This window comes from Mytilus edulis, chromosome 3, assembly GCF_963676685.1.
Source record: "Mytilus edulis chromosome 3, xbMytEdul2.2, whole genome shotgun sequence".
In the NCBI taxonomy this organism is placed as follows: domain Eukaryota; kingdom Metazoa; phylum Mollusca; class Bivalvia; order Mytilida; family Mytilidae; genus Mytilus; species Mytilus edulis.
The window spans coordinates 79,967,108-79,994,815 of record NC_092346.1 but is presented as its reverse complement, the minus strand read 5'-3'; the positions used below and the strand labels follow the sequence as shown (position 1 = coordinate 79,994,815).

The 27,708-nt window shown below is 32.0% G+C and overlaps 1 protein-coding gene across 3 annotated transcripts; it reads right to left on the bottom strand.

Annotated features, from left to right (window-relative positions):
* Positions 1 to 27,682, bottom strand: LOC139517569 (uncharacterized). Of its 3 annotated transcripts, none has more exons than XM_071308784.1 (13): positions 26,734 to 27,682; positions 23,868 to 23,931; positions 22,855 to 22,911; positions 14,717 to 14,761; positions 14,032 to 14,064; positions 12,799 to 12,834; positions 11,867 to 11,893; positions 10,843 to 10,884; positions 10,018 to 10,068; positions 8,212 to 8,247; positions 7,240 to 7,305; positions 6,196 to 6,293; positions 1 to 1,598 (listed from the first exon to the last, which is right to left on the bottom strand). In XM_071308784.1, exons 1-12 carry the CDS (start codon positions 26,872 to 26,874, stop codon positions 6,217 to 6,219), a joined length of 675 nt encoding a protein of 224 aa, XP_071164885.1. In that variant the 5' UTR covers positions 26,875 to 27,682; the 3' UTR covers positions 1 to 1,598; positions 6,196 to 6,216. The 3 variants fall into 3 exon arrangements, with proteins under 3 accessions (XP_071164885.1, XP_071164887.1, XP_071164888.1); XM_071308786.1 differs by having other exon boundaries at positions 1 to 1,595; XM_071308787.1 differs by lacking the exon at positions 12,799 to 12,834.
* Between the last annotated feature and the right edge of the window lie 26 nt (positions 27,683 to 27,708).

Here is a 27,708-nt window from a genome sequence, read left to right as displayed (position 1 = left end):
TTGAACATAAGTAATACTGTATTAACAGAGACAATTCATACATTTTATATATTCAATAAATATCAAACATTGATACTTAATCCAATTATTGATAAACCAAATTGCTAACAGCAAAAATAAAAAAAAAAGTAATAATATTTCCTGAGTGTATCACCAACTTCGATCGAGTGAAAATATAAATACGTTATTTTTGAAATATGCTCGTATAAAACTTTTAATCTATGCATGAGGGAATCAATTCCTTAATCTCATAGGAATTTTCAAGTTTTATGACCGAACTGCTGATACATTCTAGAACTATTAAATAAAGGCAACAATAGTAACCGCTGTTCAAAAGTCTTCAATCATTCGAGAGAAAACAAATCCGGGCACAAACTAAAACCGAGGGAAACATGAACCATAAGAGAAAAACAACGAAAGAAAAGAAAAACTGAAGTGCAACAAAAACAAACGCCAATGCAACATACATATAAAGAAACGAACTTGTAGTATTTGATAACAACTGATATTCCTGCATTGGTACAGGACATTTTATGAAAAACTAGATATGTCGAAACGACACGAATTGCCCCGTCTCCAAGAGGTGAAAAATCTGTTATTTCAATAACACATGTAGACACACACATGATGGTAGTCTTAAATATAAAAAATCAGCTCAAAATCTGAAGGCGTGTAGAAAAAAACTGTGATTTTCAACAATTTTCAATGTCGTAAACCCTTAAGTTTGGCAAAAATTAGCGGGGCGGAACTTAACTTAAACTTGATCTGTAACTCATCGTTGTTAACTGACATACAAAAAATCAGCCCAATATCTAAAGGTGTTTAGAAAAAAGTCCGTATAACTGACTTTCAACAATTTATCAAAGTCCAAAGCCCGTAATTTCGACAAAAATTAACCGAGGCCAACGAATCTTTAACTTGATATGAAACTCATCATGGTTAACTCACATACCAAAAATAATCCCCATATCTGAAGGCGTTTAGAAAAAAAACCCCGTATAATGGTTTGTTACGGAATGACGGACAAGGGTAAAACTATGTGGCACCGAGAACTTCGTGGAGGGACCATACAAATGGTTGGTTAAACCTGGTTTAAATGCTAACCAAACCTCCCGGTTATATATGACAATGTTAGAAATACCGTTAAAAAGACAACAGTATGTAACAGGAATACAGTACAAGTAAACGCAAGAACACTCAGGACAGAGAAATACATAAAATGAATACTATAATAATGCATTTCGAAATGTAAAGCACAGAATAACAACGAGCACTTAAAATTAATTTACGGCAGTACTAATTCAACAAAATAGATTAATGAACTGTTTGCCACACGAATGTATCAAAGCCACAATATGATGCCACAGGTAAATTTCTAAAATGAATATAAAGGCGGGATAAATGTTGCAATGGTGTTTTTTATTTAACAGTTCATCAGGGGTTTTAACCCAGTAGCAACAGGGGCAGTTAAATGATTAAAGATTGATTATGTATATAGTTCAAAAGAGATATTATTCATTTAAAGACACATCATTGTTTTAATTATAGTTTAAAGTTTTTTGTTTCTATCTCATGTCCAGGGACGGTCCAGTCTTCTGCTGAAAAAACACAAAAAGTCACTATTATTACTAAACTCAAACAATTATTTCATGGATTATTTTATCTTAATATTCAAAGCGTAAATCCTGTATTTTGAAATACAATGAACAAAAAAAATTACCCTTGTGGTACATGTGTCATAAAACGTAAGTGGAATCAAAATAATACTAAATGTTTTGAATGAAAATATACATGACGAACATATTTTGCCTTTTATTTGAGTAGAGACATGTTTTTGAAAAGTTTTATTCGGGCAATTTTATAGAACTAATAGATATAGGAAGATGTGGTGTGAGTGCCAATGAGACAACTCTCCATACAAATAACAATTTAAAAAGTAAACCATTATAGGTTAAAGTACGGCCTTCAACACGGAGCCTTAGCTCACACCGAACAACAAGCTATAAAGGGCCCCAAAATTACTAGTGTAAAACCATTCAAACGGGAAAACCAACGGTCTAATCTATATAAACAAAACGAGAAACGAGAAACACGTATATATTACATAAACAAACGACAACTACTGTACATCAGATTCCTGACTTAGGACAGGTGCAAACATTTGCAGCGGGATTAAACGTTTTAATGGATCCAAACCTTCTCCCTTTTTCTGAAACAATAGCATAACATCACAACAAAGAAAAACATACGATAAAATATCAATTGGCAGACTTAACTCAATCAAAAAACGTATGATTAAACAATGAACGAATAAATTTGATCTGCGATATCTGAATACAAATGCACAGTTAATTAAATATTAGAGACAAACATTCATGACCAAAAAGCTAACAAACAAATTCAAAAACAGGACATGACTGAGAAATATTTAACCAATCAATGTTCACTTTAGAAAAAAACCGGTTTTTTTATAATCTTGAAGTTTATACAAATGTTGTAAGAATAAGTGAAGATATTACAAATAATCAAAGCTGGTGTACAGACAAGATCCGTATAAATAAAAAATGACAAAAAAGCATTATAAACAGTATCAACAGGTCGAATTAACAAGAAAATACGATTTGAGAGTACTCGCAGTTACTGACAGCTAGTTAAAAGCCAAAACCAATTAATAATAAAAAATCATGCATCAGAGACTAAAATCGACTAAAACACATCACAGGGATTTAGTATTTTAACGTCATTAATAGTCAAAGAAGACATGACTTGTGCAATGCCAAAAATAAATGTATCGACAGGTAGTAGTATAGTGAAGAGCGACTTCTATAGAAATAAAAGTTAACGTGTCTGTGTCTCTATACATCTCGCCTCAAAAGATAATAAAATTTAGTTATGTTTTAATTTGCTAATGACAATATCAATATTAGTGCCAATGTGAACTATATTCAGAGATCTTATTACAATATCGGTACGATAACCCTTACTTATAAGTTTGTTTAAAGGTTCGATGAGTTTACAAGGATCACATAGTGATTTCCTCGCTTTAAGTACAATATTACCATAAAATTTAGGATGTGAAATACCATTTTTAATAAGCTTTCTACAGGTATAGCCAAATTTACTAATCAAATCTTTGTATCTATGAAAGAATTTAGTAAAAGTTTTAAGTAATTTATGGTATCGAAATCCCTGACACAACAATTTACCAGTGATGCATTGATTACGTTCGTTAAAATCTATGACATCAGAACACACACGGGCAAACCGAACGAGTTGCGATATATAAACACCGTATGATGGAGCCAAAGGCACATCGCCGTCTAAAAAAGGAAAATTAACAATAGGAAATGAAAAATCGTCTCTTTTGTCGTAAATTTTAGTGTGAAGTTTCCCGTTTGAAATTGAAATGTCTAAATCTAGAAAAGGACAACTGTTACTGTTTATGTTAGATTTAGTTAAAGTAAGTTCGTTTGGGTAAATTTCTGAAGTATATTTAGAGAACTCTGGATTATTCAACGAAAAAATATCATCCAGATAACGGTAGGTATTTTTGAATGTATCAACCAAATGTATCTAGCATACTTTCCCTTTTCGTTACAGAAAAAGGCCTTAAACGAGTTACAGCAAATAAAATTACAATGAGATTTTTCAAAAGACCATTTTATCAAATACAAAAACTTTTTCTTTATAAGATTGTGTGGAAGTGTAGTGTACAGAGTAGAAAAATCATAACTGTCAACAGAATTGTAAGGACCATTGAAAGCATGTATTTTATCTAAAACCTCTAAAGAATTTTTAACACTCCAAAAATAATTAATACCATTATTTTCATAAGCTTTATTACAAAAGTTAATAACCAGTTCTTTGATAGTAGTAAGGGAGGTGGTTAGAAGCACTGATAGATTAGTAGTAGAACACTTACTGGAAGCGGAGATGAAACGGAATTTAAATGGTTTTTTGTGTAATTTCGGTAACCAGTACATGGTAGGGACTTTCAAATGTTCGGAAGATGCTTGAAGCTGGGCAGTGGCAGTGGTATGCTTGTTAACGATTTGACTCTCTGTGGTGCGCACTGACCTGAATGTAGAGGAATTGATAATTTCGTTTTGAAGAACTTTCGTGTAGTATATGCGTCACACCACCACTACATTATTTGCTGCCTTGTCTGCCGGTACGAACACAAACCGCTCTGCGAGTACCTTGAGTTTGTTTTTTATTCTAGAAATGGGTATATCATGGTTCCTATTATTAATTTCAGAATTGTTTTCTAAATGAGATATTCGAATATCAACCGTATTCATAATTTTATTCAAATAACATCTATTTGAGTCTCATACTCTTTCAGTTTGGTCTTTTATGAACCTTTTATGTCGCAAATTCTTAGGTCAAGTGTCGCAGATCCCAAAATAAGGTCTATTATTTTAGACTGTGTGATGTAGTCGTACAGCTTGATATTGATTTATTTTGATCAGCATTGTATATTTTTAACAAATGCATCTAAAGCCCCAGTCCTACTAGACCACGATCGCACCACGCTCACCGCGATCTAAAACTTATTTAGATCGTGGTGAGGTCGCGGCATGAGCGGCATGGAAATGTACATTTTCATTGTTTTCACGATATGTTACAACGTCCTCATTGCGCTTTTACAAGGATCCCGCTACGATTATACCACTTTCTTACCACGCCTTTTCTACAATTATCATGATCTTACTATGCACATCAAAGTTCTCACTACGACTATACCGCGAAATATCAGATTGCAACACGATCTTTTCACGTTTCTACTGCGATTAAAGCACGTTCTTACCACAATTATACTACGTTCATACTGCGATCTTATGCCTCGTTCACGCGGACATTTAATTCGAATTGAATTCGAATCGAATACGAATCGAATTTGCAAAACGCGTTCACACACTCTTCTTTTTTAATTCGTAATTCTAATTATCTTAAATAATTTTTAAATACGAATTAAAAGTTAACGTCGTTTGGACAGTAAAGCGAATTTGACGCGGATTGTAATTCGAATTAGAATTGACGTTAGGACGTGAAACGTTTCGAATGCGAATTAAACTAATTCAATTTAGTTAATGCGATTCGAATTACGTGTGAACTCAGCATTAAGTTCGTTCTCAGCAATAACGCCAACAGCGTCTTCGATATGAATAAGTGTTTCTTTCCTTCTATTTCTGATTAAAACGTAGATTTCTCGGAAACAATACAGCCATGCCACCAAAATCTGCTAGAACACGTGGGCGTGGTGGTAGATGTAGATTTAGAGGGAGCAAAGTAACGAATCCTGATCGAGCAGAGATGTCGGACCGATCAATCCAACCTAAATTACAACCTATTGCTGGTTCATAAAGCTCACATGACGATATTTTAGTGAACGAAAGCAGGGATGACGCAGATGTGTAAATATATGAAGGAAGATGTGGTATGAGTGCCAATGATACAACTCTCCAACCAAGTAACAATTAATAAAAGTAAATCATTATAGGTCAAGGTACGGCCTTCGACACGGAGCCTTGGCTTACACCGATTAGCACGCTATAAAGGGCATAAAAAATACTAGTGTAAAACCATTTAAGCGGGAAAACTAACGGTCTAATCTATATGAAAACGAGAAGCATGATTGGGCCGTTAGAGCAAACGGATAATTTCATACAGACAAACAAAATCTAGGGAGCTTTTTTATATATTATATTATGAAAATGACAATGAGAATGATGGTCGTAGTATTAACGTAGTCAGGTTGTAAGAAGAGCGTGATGAGGACGGCCGTGGGTTGCTAGAATCGTACTACGATCGTGATCAGCGTGGTATAGTCGTAGTGGAAACGTAGTTGGGTCGCGGTGAGAACGTGATAATCGTAGAAAAGGCGTTGTACGAACGTGGAATAATCGTAGCGGGATCCTTGTAGAAGCGCAATGAGGACGTAGTAACATCGTGAAAACAACGAAAATTTACATTTCCATCCGCTCATACCGCGACCTCACCACGATCTGAATAAATTTTAGATCGTGGTGAGCGGATTTTTGGTTATATGTGTCAAATAAATACTAAAAAATTCTTATACCCCCTTAAAAAGCTTAAGTTCCTCCCCAAAGCTAGATACAAAAATAACTGTTTGCATTTACGAGACGAATACACAAATACTAAATTAGCTATACAAGTATATTATGTACTTACTACTTCGTAACATATAAGTTTCTACTTTCCTTCTTCATTGAGTACAGCTTCAAGATTTCTAATAGCTGCTTCTAAGCGTCTGCTTTGCAACCTCGATCCTGTAACACAATTTATAACTTTTTAAGCAAAAAACAAAACAATAAGCAGTCAGTATGAAACGATAGGATAAAGCCTATATGCAGGTAATCATTCTGGTCAATTAAAGAGCCGAATATATGTTTTTAAACAGAAATAAGTAAAATGAAAGTGCTATATTAAACCAATTTAAAATGAATTTATATGAGAAAAAACAATTGAGCAAAAAACTAATGTTTTCTTAATTTAGTCAGACGGAATAGTTCAAAGTGATAAATAAAGTGTTAGTCGGTAAAAAAAATTAATATACATGCATCTTATTTATTCGGTGTATGTTCACTTGTATTTGTTAATATATCTTTTAATTGAGTTAAGCCATTTCAATTGATATTTAATAGTATGTCTTCTATGTTGTAATGTTACAATAGTGTTTTAGGTGAGTTTGAGAGATGGTTACCTATTTAAACGTTTAAACCCGCTGCATTTGTTTGCACACATCCTAAGTCAGGCACATGATGTTTAGTGGTTGTCGTTTGTTGATATGGTTCATAAGTGGTTCTCGTTTCGTGCCTTTGTTCTATAGATTAGACCGTAGGCTTTTCTGTTTGAATGTTTTTACAACAGTCATTTTTGGGGCCCTTTATAGCTTGCTGTTCAATGTGAGCCAAAGCCTCGTGTTGAAGACCGTACATGGTTTACTTTTACAATTTGTAACTTTGACGGAGAGTTGTCTCATACCAAGCCTTCTTATATCTATATAATTATTATACACTCTGTCAATGATCTTATAAGAATAAAAATTCTCGCACGATAGTGTCTTATATATTCGGTTACTGGCGGTATTTATGATAGATATTATTTATTTCCCATAATATTTGGATTGACAAGCTCTTTCTTAAATATTTTATTCGCAACTATGGCCTATCCATGATAATAATGTCAATGAACTACATTTTACTATTTACATACGTCTTCTTTCAGGCTCTTTTTCCGGTATTTCCGGGGGTGGCGGTGGTGGACAAACACAACGACGAACTGCAAGGCATCAAAAACATTCAAGAAAAACATGTTTATTGAACGGTTTCCTAACCATACATTTTTATTAGATGTAATGTCTAATTTTGTAATTGTTTGCTTCTCTCATAATAAAAAGAAGGAATAATATGTAACAAATATGACATCGTTACGTAAATATATATATATATATCTTTCAAAGCATGCACAAATGTCGTACCTGTACAATAGATTGAAATCAGTTAATTTTAGTAAATGAAGAACTGACTGCTGCATTTTTTATATTTATTAAAATCTTTGAATTTAGATTTTTGTAGTGTTTGGTTTTGAAAAGCGAATGAACATAATATATAAAACTTCCAACAATGCCCTATGATTCTTCAACAATTTGAAAATAATATCCTATTATATGTGGGTTTAAGAATCGCTTTTCTCGGGTTAACTTCATAAGAAATACTGAAAACAGAAGTTCTAAAGCCCTGAAGGTAAAGCTACTTAACGAGCTTAGGTCAAGTGTTACACTATCGAATATCATCTTATAAAAAACATATTTTTGAAAAAAACAGGTCTATTGAAGATATATCTTCTCCAATTTCTAGATTTCTAGAAATGTCTGCAGTTCCTTGCAATAATTATGAAATGTGTATCTATGATTTATATATTTTGAAAAATCACTGTTTATAAACGAATATGAATTTCAGCACGATCATTTGTATAGCTGTATCTGAAAAAAATGACATTCAATTTCAATATTTGTATACAAATAATGCATATTCCATAATAATTATAAAAATTGTACACATTTGTCAGTTTTTTACAGACATAAAAAGAAGAGCCACACTCTTGATCAAATTTGCTGGATGGAGTTGAAACCTTAGTGGTATTCAATTTACCATTTATATTGTTGCCTAAAACATATATACGTACCTTTTTCCCCTGGTAGTTGTGGTGGGCATGCACAACCTGGAGGAACAAAATTTATAAGAAATTTAGTCACGATAAACAGATACGTATGTACAAATGGTTAGTAAGAGTGGTAATTTGTAAGAAAAGTGTCTTTTATGTATAGGTACACAAGAAGGCATCAAATATCGCAGTAATATACCAACAATTACAATGTACATGAACACCACTTCGTCGAATATAACATTACTTATTTTAAGTAATAGTATATAATGTGGTTAAGATAATATGTCTATAGAAATAATAAAATAAATAACAATTGTGCTAAGAATACAAATTAAATGTAAGGACAGTGATACAATTCAATTAATGAAGTACGTTTGCATTTCAATAATTTAAAGCAAAGTCTTATTATTTGACTGTTTTGAACTGTTTTACAACCTCTTGAGAAAATTATAGAATAAAAATATATTTCGTTTATTTAAATTTTCTTATTTTATAATGTAAATTTTGTGTTTAAACTGAGATATGACAGGATTCAATACCAGGGAATCTTTCTGGCTCGACTCCGTTTATTAAAAAGTACATTTACACACAATTTTTTTTATGCAGGATCTATAAACGTTATTGCATAATTACGAAATAGGATATTTCACAGAAAACATACTATCAGGTGAAAGTGAAGAAAGGTGAACATAAGTAGATAATAAAGATTGCATACCATCATAATGTGGTGGGGAATACATAACGTCAAACGATGTAAGAAAATACATACCATCAGGAAGAGGCAGAGAATACATACCATCAAAAGATGTAGGAAAATACATACCATCAACAGATGTAGGAGAAGACATACCATCAACAGATGAAGGAAAATACCTATCATCAGGAAGTGGCGGAGAATACATACCATCAGGAAGTGGCTGAGAATAATACCATCAAAAGATGTAGGGAAATACCTACCATCAGGAAGTGGCGGAGAAAACATATCATCAAAAGATGTAGGGAAATACCTACCATCAGGAAGTGGCGGATAATACATACAGATCAAATTTATTCGTTCATAGTGTGTTAATTTACGTTTTTTGATTGGGTGAAGCCTTCCAATTGATATTTTATCGTGTGGTTTTCTATGTTGTGATGTTATGCTATTGTTTCAGAAAGAGGGAGAAGGTTCGGTACCATTAAAACGTTTAGTCCCGCTGCAAATGTTTGCACCTGTCCTAAGTCATGAATCTGATGTACAGTAGTTATCGTTTGTTTATGTAATTTATACGTGTTTCTCGTTTTTCGTTTTTTATATAGATAAGACCGTTGGTTTTTCCGTTTGAATGATTTTACAGTAGTAATTTTGGGGCTCTTTATAGCTTTTTGTTCGATGTGAGCCAAGACTCCGTGTTGAAGCCCTAATTGACCTATAATGGTTTACTTTTATAAATTGTTATTTGGATGGAGAGTTGTCTCATTGCCACTCACACCACATCTTCCTATATCCATCAAAAGATGTAGGGAAATACCTACCATATTGAAGTGGCGGAGAGTACATCCCATCAAAAGATGTAGGAGAAAAACTTCCACCAGGAAGTGGCGGAGAACACATACCATCAAAAGATGTAGGGGAAAACATACCATCAGGAAGTGGCGGAAAATACATACCGTCAAAAGATGTAGGAGACTAATACCATCAGAAGTATTAGAGGAGAATACATACCATCAGAAAGTTGCGGAGAATACTTACCGAGGCGAAATAAATGACATCGAAAGGTGGTGAAAAGTATAATATATCGTAGCGGGGAAACATATCATTAGAATATGGTAAACAATACATACCAGCAGTAGGGATGACGGGATGATCTATCTTTTTTGGTAATTCTTTTTGTACTGAAAAATAAATCCGAATAGTCGAAACGTATTCCGAGGATTTACTTAAAATTATTGCTGAAGACACATTTATTGTCACAATGCGCATCTGGTGCAAAACTAATGGTACAAATTTATGCTATTTCTAAAAACCAAAATCCAACAAGATGTATGTTGTTTATCACGAATTATTTAATTCGTACTTTGTACATGTATCTCACCCCATTACAAACCATGTACGTTTTCGTCACGGTACGTTGTAAATCCACTTCAACCTGTTAGAACCCAAGACGTCACACCTTGTTTGTCACTGCCACGGATTGGTTTTAGTGCTATATATGTATGGAAAATATATTGTTTCATGCCTTATTTCCAAAAACTAAGCATACCATGTTTTTAAAAAGTTAAACTGACAACTCTTTTTTTAAATGTCCATTTTGAATCCTAGATCATACTTATTCATCATTATTGGTAAAATAATTGTGAAAGAATTGAAGAGTTTTACTATTTTAGAATTTCAGGAAGAGAGTTGTATTTTGAATCGCTGTTTTCTTTTTTATTATTGGTTACTGAAATATTTTTGCGTGAAAGGCATTATCTTTAAAAGCTCATCCAAAAAGATAGCATGTTTCTGGTAAATAGATAAACATATACACTGCTTCATCCAATGCGACTCCATGAAATTACCATCTATTGAATGATCATTCATAATATTCAAATTAGAAATAAATGTAATATCACGTTGCATTGTCTTATTTTATATAATTAAAACTCTGCAATTTAATTACATATTACCTAGCATAGTTATCATAGGTGGTCCTGGAGGGTGACCCTCATCTGCAAAAGAAAATGGTATCAACACGTTGGTGTTACATTGCCATATTTAAGTTTCATTTGTTCTATTTTAGAATGTTTTGATTGATAGATTAATGCTCAAGTTTATCATATCATAAAAATATATTCGCATATTCTAAACAGTAATTTTATACAATAGTGAGATTAGATTTTTAATTTTGTATTGGTCCATGTTTTGATTCAAGGCACGAGGGCTGTATGGCCGAGTGTCAATACAGCTGACTGAGAATCAATACAGGGCCAATACATAATCGACAAGTTTGTAACCATTTAATTAGATACTCAGGTCATATGGCTGGTCCGTATGACAAGGCCGTATAATAGGAAGTAGATACATCTGGTCCGTATAGCCAGTCCTTACGGGAGGAAGTATATAATGCGGATCCGTATGAAAACACTTATTAATTGTGCAAAATAGCAATATTAAAAGTATGGTTAATATTAGTTGATGTTTTCAATTCAATATCAGTCACACCAGTTTAAGCACAGTTGGGCCAGTTTTAATATATTAATTAGTAATGTAATATACCGATTGACTGCTTTGAACTAGGCTAATATTGAAAGAATGATTTGCAACGGTATTATGAACAATTATCACAATATCAGGTCACGTAACTTCGCTGGTTCTGAGCTGACTTGATTTTCTATAATATCACTCACACATAAGCAATACTAAAATAATACTGAAGTCCGGTGTCGTTTCTTTTTTGAAAAGCGTTTACTTTGAAAGGTAATAAATAGTATAAAAAGTGCGTTGTAAGGCGAATACGAGGAATCGGTATCATTTGTTTATATAACGTGAGTGATTTAAAAAAAAAATTGATATGATCATATGATAAAAAAAGTAATGCAGCTTGATTGCTTCTCTCGCATCGTTCATATAATTACATTTTTAAATGAGTGTTAAATTTGGATTCTTTTTTTACACGACAAATGATAAAAAGTTAAATGAACAACACAATACCATAGTGAGGTGTAGGTGGAGGTCCATCTGCAAAAGAAAATAAGCTTTATATATATATAATATTCCATAGGATAAGTATGGAAATACATATTTATCTGTTCTATTTTTAAACAATGCTTTTGTTTGCTGAGGGATGATTTGCGTTCAGCTCTAAACTCAATATGCATAATGTAACTACCATAAAAGCACGTCAATATGCCAACATACTCGGAAAGATTGTACTGACCCTGTGTTTTCTCGTCTCTCATTTTATAGCAGATTAATTATAGTGTTGTAATTGTGAACTACTTAAAGTAAAATCACACCTTGTAAAAGTTTGAAACCACGACCTTCATCACTTTGAGCCTTTTGATATATCATTATACTTTATTAGATAACAAACATATTTGTTTTTCGCTATTTCGCTATTAATACTATCATCATCATCATCATCATCATCATCATCATCATCATCATCATCATCATCATGATCATTATTATTAGTGGTCATGGTACATGTTTAGTATGAAGTACAAAAGTAGCAGCATTTTCTATTTTACTTTAACCCTTTGATGTACACCTTAATGGTTTTCTGAACAATTCTTTACTTGCAGTAGTATGTTTGTGATTTATAAAATTAAGAAAACAACAACACCAACAAAGAAACTAGAAAAAAACAAGTCAATGTCTGTTTTAAATGATTGTATTGATGTCTCATTGACTTAAGCCTTATGATGCTTTTCGGTGAAAGATTGTGCCACTGTATACTGTCTATACCTTTGTATATATCTTTAGTGTGCTAAATGGTCATACTAAAAGAATCTGAAAAGATTAGATTAATCAATATGCACTATTAAGTTCATATGTCAAGTTAAAATAATATCATTATGAAAAGTAAGCCGCTTTCTATTTCTTTTCAAATGGTCATAAAATATAAAATTACAACCACATACCTGTTGGTGGACGTGTGGGAAACTGTCTCTTTCTCTCTAAAAATTGAATTGAGTTTTAGGTTTCATCTCAGTTAAACTCATGTTATGCTGGTTTACTTTTTTGTTATTGAAAGAAGCAATAAGGTCAAGATTTTCATAATAGTATCGTGCAAACTTAAAAGTAACAATTACAGATTTTAATTTTGTACAGTTGAAATTGACAAGTTATCATAGCAACACACAATAATAATATATATATATTTTTTTTCCCTTGGTTTTGTAACAATTTTCTAAAAGTACTTTTAACAATCTTGTACACTCTAGACTTTTTGAATTTATACCTAAAACTGATTATTGTTATGTTACATTGTTTGAAATTTTTGGGCTTTATTTTCATTAAATTGAGGTAATTTCACTGAAATGATAATTTAATATTTTCATTTTATATTGTATGATATTGATCACGAGAGTGTTACAGATTGATACTGGTATTTGGTTTTATGAATGAACTTATAACAATAATGAATGAAATGATAAAAAAATAAAAAAAAAGAGACCAGCAGCCAGAACACATAGAATAATCTTTATTTGAATTATTACATGTGTTTTATGATGTAACGACTGTTCTCTTACAATTTTGCATGGAACGGCTCTCTATTTTTAATAATGTAAAATTTTATAATTCTAACAATTGTATTCCTAAATTGTTAAATGTTTGCATAGTTTGCATAAACCTTTCATTTATATTTGTACTTATGGGGTTAACTTTTCTTTTCTTCTATATATCTAGTTTGTGAATGCAAATGATAGTATACACGAAATAATATTTACAAATCTTCGCGCAATGATCCTTTACTTAAGAAAATGCATGTACCAAGTCAGGAATATGACAGTTGATGTCCATTAGTTTAATGTGTATGAGCTTTTGATTTTGCTATTTGAGTAGGGTCTTTCCGTTTTTAATTTTCCTTGGAGATCAGTATTTTTATGATTTTACATTTTAGAATAGTAATCTTTTAAAACAATCAGAACAATGAGTAACTACTATTAAAGTCAATATAGTTATTAGTAGACAATATTTCAGGAATTTCCAGTTTATGAATTTCAAGGACTATATTTGAGTTTTTAATTGGTTTTGTTTTTCAGTGCTTTGATTGTTTGATGTATGCTTTGCGTTGAGAATCATATATCTTATGCATATTCAAAATTATAGCATGTTACAGTTATACACTCTGCAATGTTATAAAATATTACCTAGCATAGATGGTCCTGAATCTGGAATCGGATCTGAAAAAAAGGTTGTTATCAACCCGTTGGTGTCAAATGTCACATTTATAGTTTCATTTCTTCTTTTTTCTTTAAATGTGTTGATTGTTAGATTGATGCTTACGTTTATCATGTCATAAAAATGTATTCTCATATTTAAAACAGTACCAGATTACTGTCATATACACATTTGACCAGAACAAGCCAATATTGTTAGCAGGATTTACAACGGTATTACGAACACTTATCACAATAATAGGACACGTAATTCGGGGAGTTTTGGAACTGACTTGTCTTTCTATAATATCACTTACACAATGACAATACTAATTAGTTACTTAAGTGAAGTATCCTCTTTTGAAACGTTTATTCTTTGAACCTTGAAATGTAATGAATAGCCTGAAAACGCTTTTAGGTTTAATTCCTTCTACCTAGGACTGACAAGTCATTATCATGTATTTATATGATTTACCTTCTCCAATTTTTTTCTAATAAACTTTAAAATGTTTAAAATTTAAAACGATTCGATGGTATGATGACACAGTAATGCAGCTTGATTGGCTTCTATCGTATCATTCATTACATTAAAACCTAAAGAGTTTATTTTCGATTCATGTTGTAAGACAAGAAATATATCGACAACTGATAAATTTGTAAAATAAATAACACATACCATAGACAATTTCTGGTGGTGGTAATGTAGGAGGTGGAGGTCCATCTACAAAAAAAATGTATATTTTTAAATGTTAATAAAGAAAATATAATTGGGTCAGTGTGACAGGTTAATGAGTTTATATGTTCTTTTCTATAATGCATTGAAACGTTGGTGGATGATTTGGGTTCAACGGTAATGCAAGAGATATACTAGTCATGGCAAAATGTATCCGTGTCAAACAAGATGCTAGTTTTAAAAGTCCAAGGCTACATAATTCTAAACTAATTTCAGTCCGATCTGTCAGGAATCAATGTCATCAGACATCTGTTCATAAGTATTTATGTCCATGTTCTAATTATTCCCGGAAAAAAAATATTCATGTCTTTTTTTTTTAAGTAAGAAAATCCTTCCCACTGCAAGAAATCAGAATGTTTAATTGTAATTTTTCAATACATTAGGAAAATTAATACATTCATCCTTCATTATTTAAAAAAAATATTTTTATGATATATTACACTTCAATTTTCCTTAAATAATTGCATCACAGACTAACGAAAGCCTATTAGGGTCACAATTTTTTTTATCTCGTAATAACGAGATAAATATATCGTAATTACGAGAAAAGTATCGAGTAGTTACGCAATAATTATCTCGTAATTACGAGATAATCATCGCGTAATAACGAGAAAACTATCACGTAATTACGAGATAATCTTTGTTTTAACTCGTAATTACGAGATAATTGTCGCATAATTACGAGATAACTATCACGTAATTACGAAATAATCCTTTTTTTTATCTCGTAATTACGAGTCGGAAATAACTGAAAAATTCTGTAACCAAATTACATGAAACTTCGGAGAATTTTTTAATATCTATTGAGGTATCCTCCCTTTCGGATTTTATAGATTTTAGATTTTACGTTTCCGAGTCATTGGATTTTATTAAACAAATTAGAGTCTCTAAAGAGCCTGTGTCTCTCACCTTGGTCGATGTGCTGACTGCAGTGCATATTAAACAAAGGACATTCTTCAACATTGAAAACAAGAATATAATTCATTACAAAATTCTCTGTTTTGGTGATGGTGACTTGCTTGTAATTCTTACTTTACTGAACATTCTTGCTGTTCTTTATCTATAATGAACTTAATCCAGTAGATTCAGAGGAAATGATTTTTGTAAAAGTTAACGGACGACGAAGACGGACAGCGAAACACGCCAAGTGATGGGAAAATCTCACTTGACCCTTTTGTTCCAGTTGCGTTAAAAAGGGATGATTTTAAAGTTTTCAGACAATATTTTGAAAGTGCTTTTAAAAGTTTTCACGAAACTTTGGTGACTGGTTTACCTGGATTAAGGTAACCTCCCTATATAACATTGAGAAATTATTTATAGGTTTCATAACAAGTGAGAACGGGTAGCACTTGATATCAACTCTAGTTATTTAATTTCAAAATAATACGGCGAGTTTATTCTATTTGAATTAAATAACGAGAGTTGATATCAAACGTTATCCCAATCTAACAAGTTGTTAAACCTATTTGTCTAATATGGTAAATACACTCATTTTGTTAAATCAAAAATTACGTGAATCCTTGGTGTAGTATTTTTCACACGAAATATACTGTGCAGTGTGATACGAGAATTTAATGTTTATGCATGTCAGATATAGATAATAAGCCACAACCATAATGTAATGAACTTTATTCTTTGAAAACGCTACGGGCGTAGCATACGCTCATGGCGCAGCTGTATATCAAAAATCGCAGTAAGAAACCTGCTGAACAGCAGAGAAGAAGCAGAAAAATGCTATGTAATAAGAAATACTCTAATGGAAGTAGTATGTCCCCTGCCTCCATAAAATAAAATAAAATAAAAGCTAAAACAAAAAACATACACACACTAAATCTAACCAGTTTTTATTCCCACTTACAATAAAATTTGAATTAAATTTAATAATTATATAGACAGTAAACAGTGAAATGAATAGTTGGTCAGCTTAACACACTATATGTACGTAAGTCTCAATCCAAATTCTCTATGCTTACATTAGATTGTTGGCATCATGAATATATAATGAACATGTAATTTGTAAGAAGTGACAAACAACAATATATACAAATGATCGATACTTGTTTAATCGTATTTCACCATTATCAAACTGATACATGCATTGGTTTCCTGCCTTAAAAAGTACATAATTTGAACTATTTCTTATTGTTTTTGAACGTAAATACACTGACATTTACCATTTTAAGCTATAGGAAATGTGTAGAATTACTCGATAAAACACGGACGCACTCGAAAAAGCCCGGACTGCTCTTGAACAAATCCGAACACATAGAAATGCATTTAGTCTCAAAATATCATTTTCAATGCAATAACAAGAATTTTGGAAAGTGTCTGTATATCTAAGGATATAAGGATTCCATGTATGCATTTCCTTCAACATTTGCATTGACAAAAAATAATATTGGATTGGTAATATATTTTTTATCTTAAATACTAATACACCTTGTATATCCGTGTATGTTAAACTAAATAGTCTATATCACGACTTGTGAGAAAAGAAGTTTCTTTGTTTACATTTTTCACTCGAAAAAAAAGTGGTCACACTCGAAAAAGGCCCGATCAAATCACTCGAAAAACCACCATCCTAGCTTGACACTATACCTACCGTGCATATACTAGACAAAAAATGACACGTTACATTGGTTTTTAATTTGAAAAAATCGCATATATTAATTTCAAATATTTTCAAGATTAAAACTAGTATCTATCAAATTTTACTCATTTGTAAAAATATCGGAAATGACGTGACGTCATTTTCTGATATCAAACAAGAAACTAATTTTTCAAAAAATACCTGTTTAGAGATGGAATCGAGTTGTCATTTTGGTCATTGTTGTGTCGAACACGATTGTAAACAAAAGGTCGCATTAAAAAAATTGAAAAAGTTCTATGTAAGTTAATGCCCAGTCTACGCCAAAATGAGAGAGAACGAGCTATTTGGATGTTGGCTGCAGGAATGACTCAAGTGTAGGTTGCAAACCATTTTAATGTCTCTAGAATGACTATTGCAAGGCTTAAGACTCGTCTCTGAGAAACTGGCACGACAAATCGTCCCCGTAGTGGCAGGCTACGTGAAACGGCGTTACGTCAAGACCGGCACATCCGCATCATTTATCTCCGGATTTGTAAACGCGTCACAAACTGCACGACATACCCAAGGAATACCTACTTATTCTAAGAGCTCGTTGTCCGTTGAAGGGACCTATTCTTACGCAGCGTCACCGACTGGCGCGACTTCAATGGATTCGGGTACGGATTCGATGGAATAGGCAAACATGGAGACAGTTTTTTACCGATGAATCTAACTTCAACTTGTAATTTAGCGACGGCAGAGCCAGGGTCTATATATTGGAGGCGTAATGAACGATTATCTGATGCATGCACCAGATTATGGAGTGTGTGTCCGAGCGAGAACTGCTCTAATTCATTACTTTTGGAATATTTATCAAAAAGTAGTATTTCAATATTCAGCCCCATTCTACTATTTAATACTGATAGCGTTTGACATTTTTAGCCGAACAAATTTATCCATTTTATATACTTCAATTATTGTATGCTGGTTCATATTCTGGACGCCAATCTTTGCTCCTTTATTATATAATTCACTAACAAAACAGTTATGAAGCTTAGAAATGGAAAATTACTAAATACTAAACTTGTTCAAATGGTATCCACACGTCTCAATCTTCAAAATCGGTTATCTAAAAATACTACCATCGCTAACATTTTTAACAATAAAAATCGTGGTTACCCTTCTATCGATAAGTGTCATGCCAAAAAATGACTTACATGTCCCCGTCTTTCCACCAACAATACGGTAAGGTCCACGTTTAATGGTCGCACATTTTCTTTAAATTTTGAAACTGATATAACTTGAAAAACAAACAGTATTATTTATTTACTCACATGAAACAAACCGGGGTGTGGTATTCAGTACGTAGGAGAAACTGGACGATATTTATCTAAACGCACTCAAGAACATCTGTATCGTTTTAAAAGACCCAATAAATTCAAAAGTATCATTTACCAACACCTTAAGAAGCACAACCATCCTTTTAAATATTTAGCAGTTCAACCTTTAGAAGTAGTAAATAAGCCGCCTGGTGAATCGCATTCAAAGTTTGTACGATCACGGAAAATAATTGAATTAAATTGGATTAAAAAATTACAGACAGTTTACCCTCTCGGTCTAAATGATAATATCATGGGAATTGGTAATATATCTAGAATCAATTCCGTTAACATTTTGGATATAGTTTCTAAAACTGTTCGTAAAAAACGTTCTCACGGTCGTAGAACAAATCGCAATCAAAGAAAATTTCGGGCCAATCATACCAATATTTCGGACCTAATTTCTATTTCAAAAAACAACGGCAGACATTATCTGTTAACAAAACTCTGTTCGTTACCGGTTAATAAGTTAAATAAAATTTTGGAGGATTGCAACACAATTTCATATAGCAGTCCTAAGTATGAAATTGTTCAAATTATTATGGCATATTGTTATTCTAAATTATTTCCCAAAATTGATCGCCCTGAAGATCATAAAAAACATTTTATTAAAATTAAGTATGTCAATAAAGGCTTTGATTTTGTAAATATTTCCGGTATATTTAACGACCATTCTGTTAAAGAACAAATTCCTGGATATTTTGACAATACTGAGCTACCTCTTATTTGTTATATTTACAAGAAATCTACCCGGAAATTTGTGTTTAATTATAGTCAATTGTGTAAAGATGTTAATATCAGTGAAAATACACCTACTTCATGTAATTGCAGTAATTCCGAATATATTTATGGACCCATTTCCCATGTTATAACAGGAAATCTTAACATCGTTCAAGACCGAGAGTTAAAATCATTCCTCAGTAAAGGACCTAAATATCGTCCCCCGTCAATTATTAATTGGAATGAGTGTCGTAATATCATCCACGACTCACTCCATACCTACTGTATGAAATGGATAAAACGGGAAAAAGCTGACAAAAAATCTTTGGACTCTTTTTTTAATTCAGTAATGAAGATAGTTGATATACGTATTCAACATTTTAAAGAACATTTTACTATAAACAATAACAACAATAAACCTATTTCTCGTATCAAACATAAACTAAAAGAACTAGCCAAGGAATTTGTTTTTGTCCCGGCAGATAAAGCTGCTAATAATATTATTATTGTTTGACGTAAATTTTACATTGAGGTTCTGAAAAAGGAAATCACCAATTCACCAACATTCCAACTTACTCCATTTTCAGAAAACGAAATCTGTAACAAACATAAACTTTTAGGCACCGCTTTACAAGCAGAGCCAAATACAATGAAAGTCCCAACTATGTATTGGCTTCCGAAGCTACACAAAACCCCTTACAAATATAGATTTATTTCGTCTTCAAGCCATTGTTCAACTACTAAATTGTCTATTCTTCTTACCAGCACACTTGGTACAATTAAAAACCTGATAATAAATTGTTCAAATAAGGCCTTCGAAAATAGTGGAATAAATTACTTTTGGAGTGTCAAGAACTCGTTGGAAGTACTTGATAAATTGCATGCTTATATTGGTGATTTTGAATCTGTTCAAAGTTTTGATTTTTCTACCCTGTATACCACATTGCCTCACATTCTCATTAAAAAAAAATTCACACACCTAATTAAATGGGCTTTCAAAAAATCAGAATGTGAATATATATGTTCAAACTCTTTTAGGTCATTTTTTAGTAGCAATAAACAAAAAAACTATGTTAATTGGACATGCTTTGATACTATATATGCCCTTGAATTTTTACTAGATAACATTTTTGTTCGCTTTGGGGATTCCGTATATCGTCAGATTATCGGAATTCCAATGGTGGATTAACTGTGCACCACTTATTGCGGACCTGTTTTTGTATTGTTATGAGTTACAATTTATGACAAAAATAAGCAAAGACCCATCGAAACAACATCTGATAAACAAATTTAATAATACTTTTAGATATTTGGATGATATTTTGGCTCTCAATAATGACGACTTCAGTATGTATATTAATGAAATTTATCCTGTTGAACTTACTTTAAATAAAGCTAATACTAACAATGACCACTGCCCTTTTCTCGATCTTGATATCTATATCACTAATGGACAGCTGAATACTAAAATTTATGATAAAAGGGATGACTTTTCATTTCCTATCGTTAATTATCCGTTTTTAGATGGTGACGTTCCCTTGTCACCATCTTACGGTGTTTATATATCTCAACTTGTACGATTCGCTCGTGTATGTAACAATGTTTTAGATTTTAACGAGAGAAATTTATGTATTACTGAAAAATTATTACACCAGGGTTTTCGATATCACAAACTAGTCAAAACATTTACTAAGTTTTATCATCGGTATAAAGACATCATTCGTAAATATAGCTCAACATGCAGACTTCTAATACGTTCAGGTATTTCACATCCAATTTTTTATGGTAATATTCTTTATAAAGCACAAAGGTGTCAGTATTCACCTCAGAAACTTACAAAACCTTTGAATAGACTTATTAAGAAGGGATATAATTACGATACTGTTGTCAAGTCTTTAAAGATTGCATATTTTGGCGTTAATATTGAGTCACTGATAAGGTCTTTGCATCGGAACTAAACACATTTATTCTAAAAACAGTTGTTGGCATGACACGGGTTATGTTCTTCTCATATATGTTATGATGGTATGATACTAAACCCCTAACGGGAAGGATTGTGCCTGATGTTCATATGATGAAATCATAATCTTTCAGTCAGTTTAGTTGAAGTCTGGAGCTGGCATGTCAGTTAACTGCTAGTAGTCTGTTGTTATTTATGTATTATTGTCATTTTGTTTATTTTCTTTGGTTACATCTTCTGACATCAGACTCGGATTTCTCTTGAACTGAATTTTAATGTGCGTATTGTTATGCGTTTACTTTACTACATTGGTTAGAGGTATAGGGGGAGGGTTGAGATCTCACAAACATGTTTAACCCCGCCGCATTTTTGCGCCTGTCCCAAGTCAGGAGCCTCTGGCCTTTGTTAGTCTTGTATTATTTTAATTTTAGTTTCTTGTGTACAATTTGGAAATTAGTATGGCGTTCATTATCACTGGACTAGTATATATTTGTTTAGGGGCCAGCTGAAGGACGCCTCCGGGTGCGGGAATTTCTCGCTACATTGAAGACCTGTTGGTGACCCTCTGCTGTTGTTTTTTATTTGGGCGGGTTGTTGTCTCTTTGACACATTCCCCATTTCCATTCTCAATTTTACACAGAAAACAGATAGGTTTAATGGTGATGGAATTGTGGTATTAAGCGGAATAACCTACCAGGAACGCACAGAGCCCAAAATCATCTTTGGTAACCTAAACGCAACAAGGTATAGGGACGAGTTGTTCTCCCGGTTCTCCAAAGACATCGTTTTAACCACGTTTTTTAGCAGGACAACGCCCGTTGTCGCGTGGGATACATTTTGATTACCTTTATGGAGAATAATCATATTCGTGTGTTGTTATGGCCAGCAATGTCTCCAGATTTATCGTCAATTAAACATCTTTGGGACCTACCATAGACGACGTATCAGAAGTAGTCCAAATCTACCGAAAACGATCTCCCATCTCCGAACAACACTTTTCAGGGAATGGAACAAGATCCCTCTCGACGAACAAGATTCAACGTCTTATTGATTTAATGCGACGGCGGTTTCATGCGGTCATAAATGCAAGAGATGGTCATACAAGGTATTGACATGTTTATCTGAATTCCGTTCTCGTCCTGTTAAAATTGTCCAAAAATGTGCAATATTGTTTTAAATAGAGAAAACTTTTTACTGTTCTCTTTAAAATGATATTAGCTTACTATTCCATTAACTTATTGTTATCAATTTTCTGTTATAAAAAATATAAATTATCTTACAACATGTAACGTTTCTTTTTCTGCCTAGTATATAGTATATATATTAACTTAAAAGTTTAAATGACATATATCAAATGATGTCACTATGGAACAGCCAATGCACAATAAAACTATGGAATGCTCCGCATTCTGTTATCTTTTAACTGTTATAATATGCATCATTAACTACATACCTGTTGGTGGACGTGTTGGAGGAGGAAGCGTAGTTGGTGGTCTGGGTTTCTTTCTCTCTAAAAATTGAATTGCTTATTAGTTATTAATCTGAGGTAAAATTTAGATAAGCTGTTTTGTGGGTTATTTTTTAAAGAAGCAAGATGACCTTCATTTGGATTATAATATAGTGCAAATCTAAAAGTAGCTATCATACATGATTTATATTCGCCTCAACGTGACTTTTGTTGAATAAAGATATAATTTGCGTTTAATATGTCATCATGGGCCACAATGATTAAATTGAATATATAAATTGTTTTCAATTTTCGAGGTTTTGTTTCAACTTAATAAATATTAAATCATGTAGTACACCCAAAACAACTTCATACTTAATTGTTTTATGAAAAAATCTATAAAAAGCGTCTTCTATAGAATCATTGAGTTGTTTTCTGGCATTGTCTGGTCTTAATTCATAAAGTTATATAAATATTAGAACCACCAATTCAACAACAAATTAATGTTAGAAAAGATGATGTGGAATGTATTAAAGAGACAACAATCCGAACAAAGAGAGGAAAACATGCATTCAAGATATCTAAAAAATGCTGCACTCATATTTTTTATCATCCGAAATTATTATTAGATTCGAACTGACCATTAACAAGTTAATGAATTGTCCCCTTATCCGTCATATAACAGTTACATTTTTCAATTCATGTACCACAACCTAATCATTATTTTGAAGACATTGTTAGAATTTTAAAAAGAACATATCAAGCGAGCAGTTCTGCGTATAAATCGAGGGAAAAAACCACAACATCATGATCATAATAAAAAAGACGACCATAGTTATCAACGGTCAACAAATCAATACACAAACAATTTTTAAAATATTGAGCAACAAACACTAAATGAAGCAGTATTTTTCTTTGATTTCCCACAGCACACATATTTCTGTAAAAGATATAGCTAACATTTTTTAGTAAACAAGCATGTGTCTTATTTCAATAAGTCCAACAACACAAAAACATACCACTTAAAGACTCTCTCAATAAGTCTCGTATTAGTTTTTCTTCATCCTGATCATATGATCTTGCCTGAAAATACATAATAACATCAGTGTTTTTCTATTGCATTAGTGAGAAAATAAAACTTATAATTATAACAAGTCAGTCTCCATTGTGAGATGATATAACAAATATGCTATAAAAACATTAATGGTACAAATTTTACTCAAATGCATGTCGATTACTATTGTCCCTTTAGTGATGAACGTTTTTGAAAAGCCAATATCTAATATAAACAGAGCCAATTAAGCAAAAGGGACAAATGGTAAAGGCAAACAACCCGGATATGAGATAAGAGCTATACGGCATATGACTTATTAAAAAAATTCTTCTGTAGTCTTAAAATGCATTAAAATAATACAGACAATGAATTTCTAATGGAACTTATCAAAATTCGTCCGAGATATATTTCAGATGGCTGCAAGAAATTTTTTTGACGTTTTAGACATATAAACATGATGAAATATGCCAAGATATAACAGAGACCAGATATAGCCAATAATATGGAATCATTAAAACATTCAAATATATATCTTTATGGACAAATTTAATCTCTTCTGTTTAAGACGTTGTTGAATATATGAAATCTTCTAACTGCTTCCCATATTGAGTGTGCTTAGACGGCTTAGATAAACTGCGCACATTCTATTATACGATATAATGGGCTATTCTTTATGTTTTTGTTATCTATTAGATAAGTAAATCCCTATTTTAGGATTAAATGGCTTTTGTATTGTAAGCTCTGTTGTGAACTTTTGTACAAACAACTGATTGATAGTAAAAAGAGGGAGGTGTGATGTCTAAAAACATCACGTTTAACTGTGCTACAATTTCATGGGACGGTCACAAGACACACATAATCCAAATCAGTATTTGTTGCTTCTCTTGTCTTTATTTTGTTCTTATTTGAAATGTTGAGTGTTCGTTGAAAAAATAGGAATGCTTATTTGAAAATAAGTCAAACATTTTATAGACACGTGATGATTAAGACGTTGGCATATTGTATGGACGCCTGTCTATATTGTTTAAGACTGTATTGTGCTTTCTAAATCTCTGTTGTTATGTTGTCAAATTGACGTGTACCGCTCATATTTTTTACTTGTGACTTTTATTTATAAATTATAATATCTATGATAGGTTAATATTCTATTATGTGTATAATTCAAAGAACTATTTTTCACATTTTAAAAGATTTGAAAAGTTGGTCAACTCCTTCAAACAATACAATTTAACACCGCGATGAAGCTGTTATTTACCTATTATAATTTAGATAATAAGTCAGTGTCAGCTGTTGCCATTACTTGACGTCAGTTTTTGACCTAAGGATATCTATTTTTAAGTCCTGTATACAGCTTTCTAATTATGTTCTAATTTGATGAGAGATCATGACCACTAGAGGCCTTTTTTCAAAACTCTCCTTTTTTTAAATTGTTCTATTTTTTTTATAAACTCCATGAGATGACGGTTACAGAGATTTCAATGTAACTAAGGCTGCCCCGGATGTCGATAGGACAGTCTACAAAAGTTCTACTCTTAAAAAAATATTGTTTTTATGCTTTATAGAAAGTATGAACTAGGGACAGACATATATTTCTAATGTTTTGCTTTTTGGAAAGAAAACATTGCGCAAATGATTCTACTAATGTTCCATTTAAACCGAATCAAACTAAAAAAATTATTGAAAATACAACATTTCTTTGCTTCTGATCAATTGAAATGTATGGCTGCCAGAGCCAAATCTTGATTCTGTTGCTCACTTATCTGTGTTCTACTCTCTTAGAACAGTATGTTGAAGATGCCAAGTTTGGTCGTTGTTTTACTCAACCATATAAGGATATGTGGTCAACGCATTGTTTGGCAGTTACTTCACATTATAACACAATGTTGACTGATGTACTCCTATTTTTGACACTTTTACATATCATGTTTGTTTGTTTTGTTCACACATCATTGTCAATATAATGGAATAAAATGCGACTGTCATACAAGTGAGCGATTTAGCTAGCTATAAAAACAGGTTTAATCCACCATTATCTACATAATAAAATGCCTGTACCAAGTCAGGAATGTGACATTTGTTATCCATTCGTTTCATGTATTTGAGCTTTTCATTTTGCCATTTGATTAGGGACTTTTCGTTTTGAATTTTCCTCGGAGTTCAGAATTTTTGTGATTATACTTTTTCACAAGGAAGGCTCTGTGGTTGTCTCAATGTTTGAAAGTGTTGCTCTATATCTTTATGTGTAAAAATATTGTTTAAACTTTATCAACGAAGGCTCTGAAGTTAACGCAATGTTTAACAGTGATTGAACTCCACCGTATAAAGCAATAATTGAAAGAGAACACTGTAGCGTACACAATGTTATAACAGTTGTAGTGCTTTCTACAGAAATGATATTTAGTTTCTGCATTAGTCGTGATATGTCATTTCTGTTTTGTAAATTTAGTTCGTATCAGTATTAAGAATCATTAGATAACCTCGACCAAAAATTATAGCTTCTGGTCATAGCAAATTTGAAATACTTTGAATCTTACAGATCGATCATAACACATGAATCCCTTTATAATAATGGGCAATTTTAAGAAAGGCTCAGTCTGTCTACACCTGGTGTCTCTTTCATTGTGCTTGATCAATGTTGATACAATACATATGTCTGCGTCAGGCTTAAGTTTTGCATTGCTCACTTTTGAAAAATAACTTATTATTCTTCATATCAAAATTACCTTACACGTGTACAGTGAAAAAACATATATCAAGGTATGCCTCTTCTAATACTAAGTGTTTAACACAGCAAAATAAAATAAAACAAATTTACTTAATAAATGACTTACCCACGATTTGGCGTGTGTCACACAAAGAACGCCAATAAACACGAGAACAACTTTCAGATCCATCTTTTCTAATAAAACCTTAGTGCGTAATAGATGATGTTTATATACTTGTATACATATCCCTTGACAACGGTTACACATGATAGCATAACCTTAAGAAATCTTCTTTTTATTTCATTAAAAATATTTTTCATTGCTTTTTTTCAATTACTGGATGAAGAATTGGATGATGTGGATAACTGTACGCAATGTTGCGTTCCTTTTGATTCTGTACCCTGAGTTATAATTCATTTTCAAAATCAAATATTTAACTTATGTAAATATAAGATTTCAGTACGCAGGAAACGTATAATATTATATAACAATATTTAAAGATGATCAGTTACAAAAAAATCCAAAGATTGTAACTGATCAATTATATATACAGTATACATGATGCAATCCTTTCATTTAAAAATATTAAAATTTAGATTATAAAATTGAAAATTTTACTCTACCAGTGATCTCAGTTGTTTAAAATTTGAAATTTTTCATCTTAATCTTAATAGTTTTAAATTTTATACTATTATTTATGAAAAAATTTAGCGTTTTTAACTTGGTTTTTGTTTAAATGATATTCGTTGTGCATTTGTAGAAATCTATCTCATTTTTGTTTTCTATTTCTAAGTAAGTCACCAACAGGTTATCTGGTAGTACACATGCGGGTATAAGGAATATAGTGTTTATTTTTATTTCTTGAATCTTGATGATACGACTTTTATCTTAAAATTATATTATCAACTTAAATATCGGAATTATTAACTTCAATATTTAAAAAATTGAATGTTGTTGTTTTCAATTTTTAGCAGAAATTATGCTTTAATTTAACCAAGGACAAGTAAAAGGGCATATTTTGAATACTTTATCTAAGGCTTTATATGTTGATGTTTATACAAATCAGGATCTGATTAATGCTTTGTCACTGTGTCGAATCAA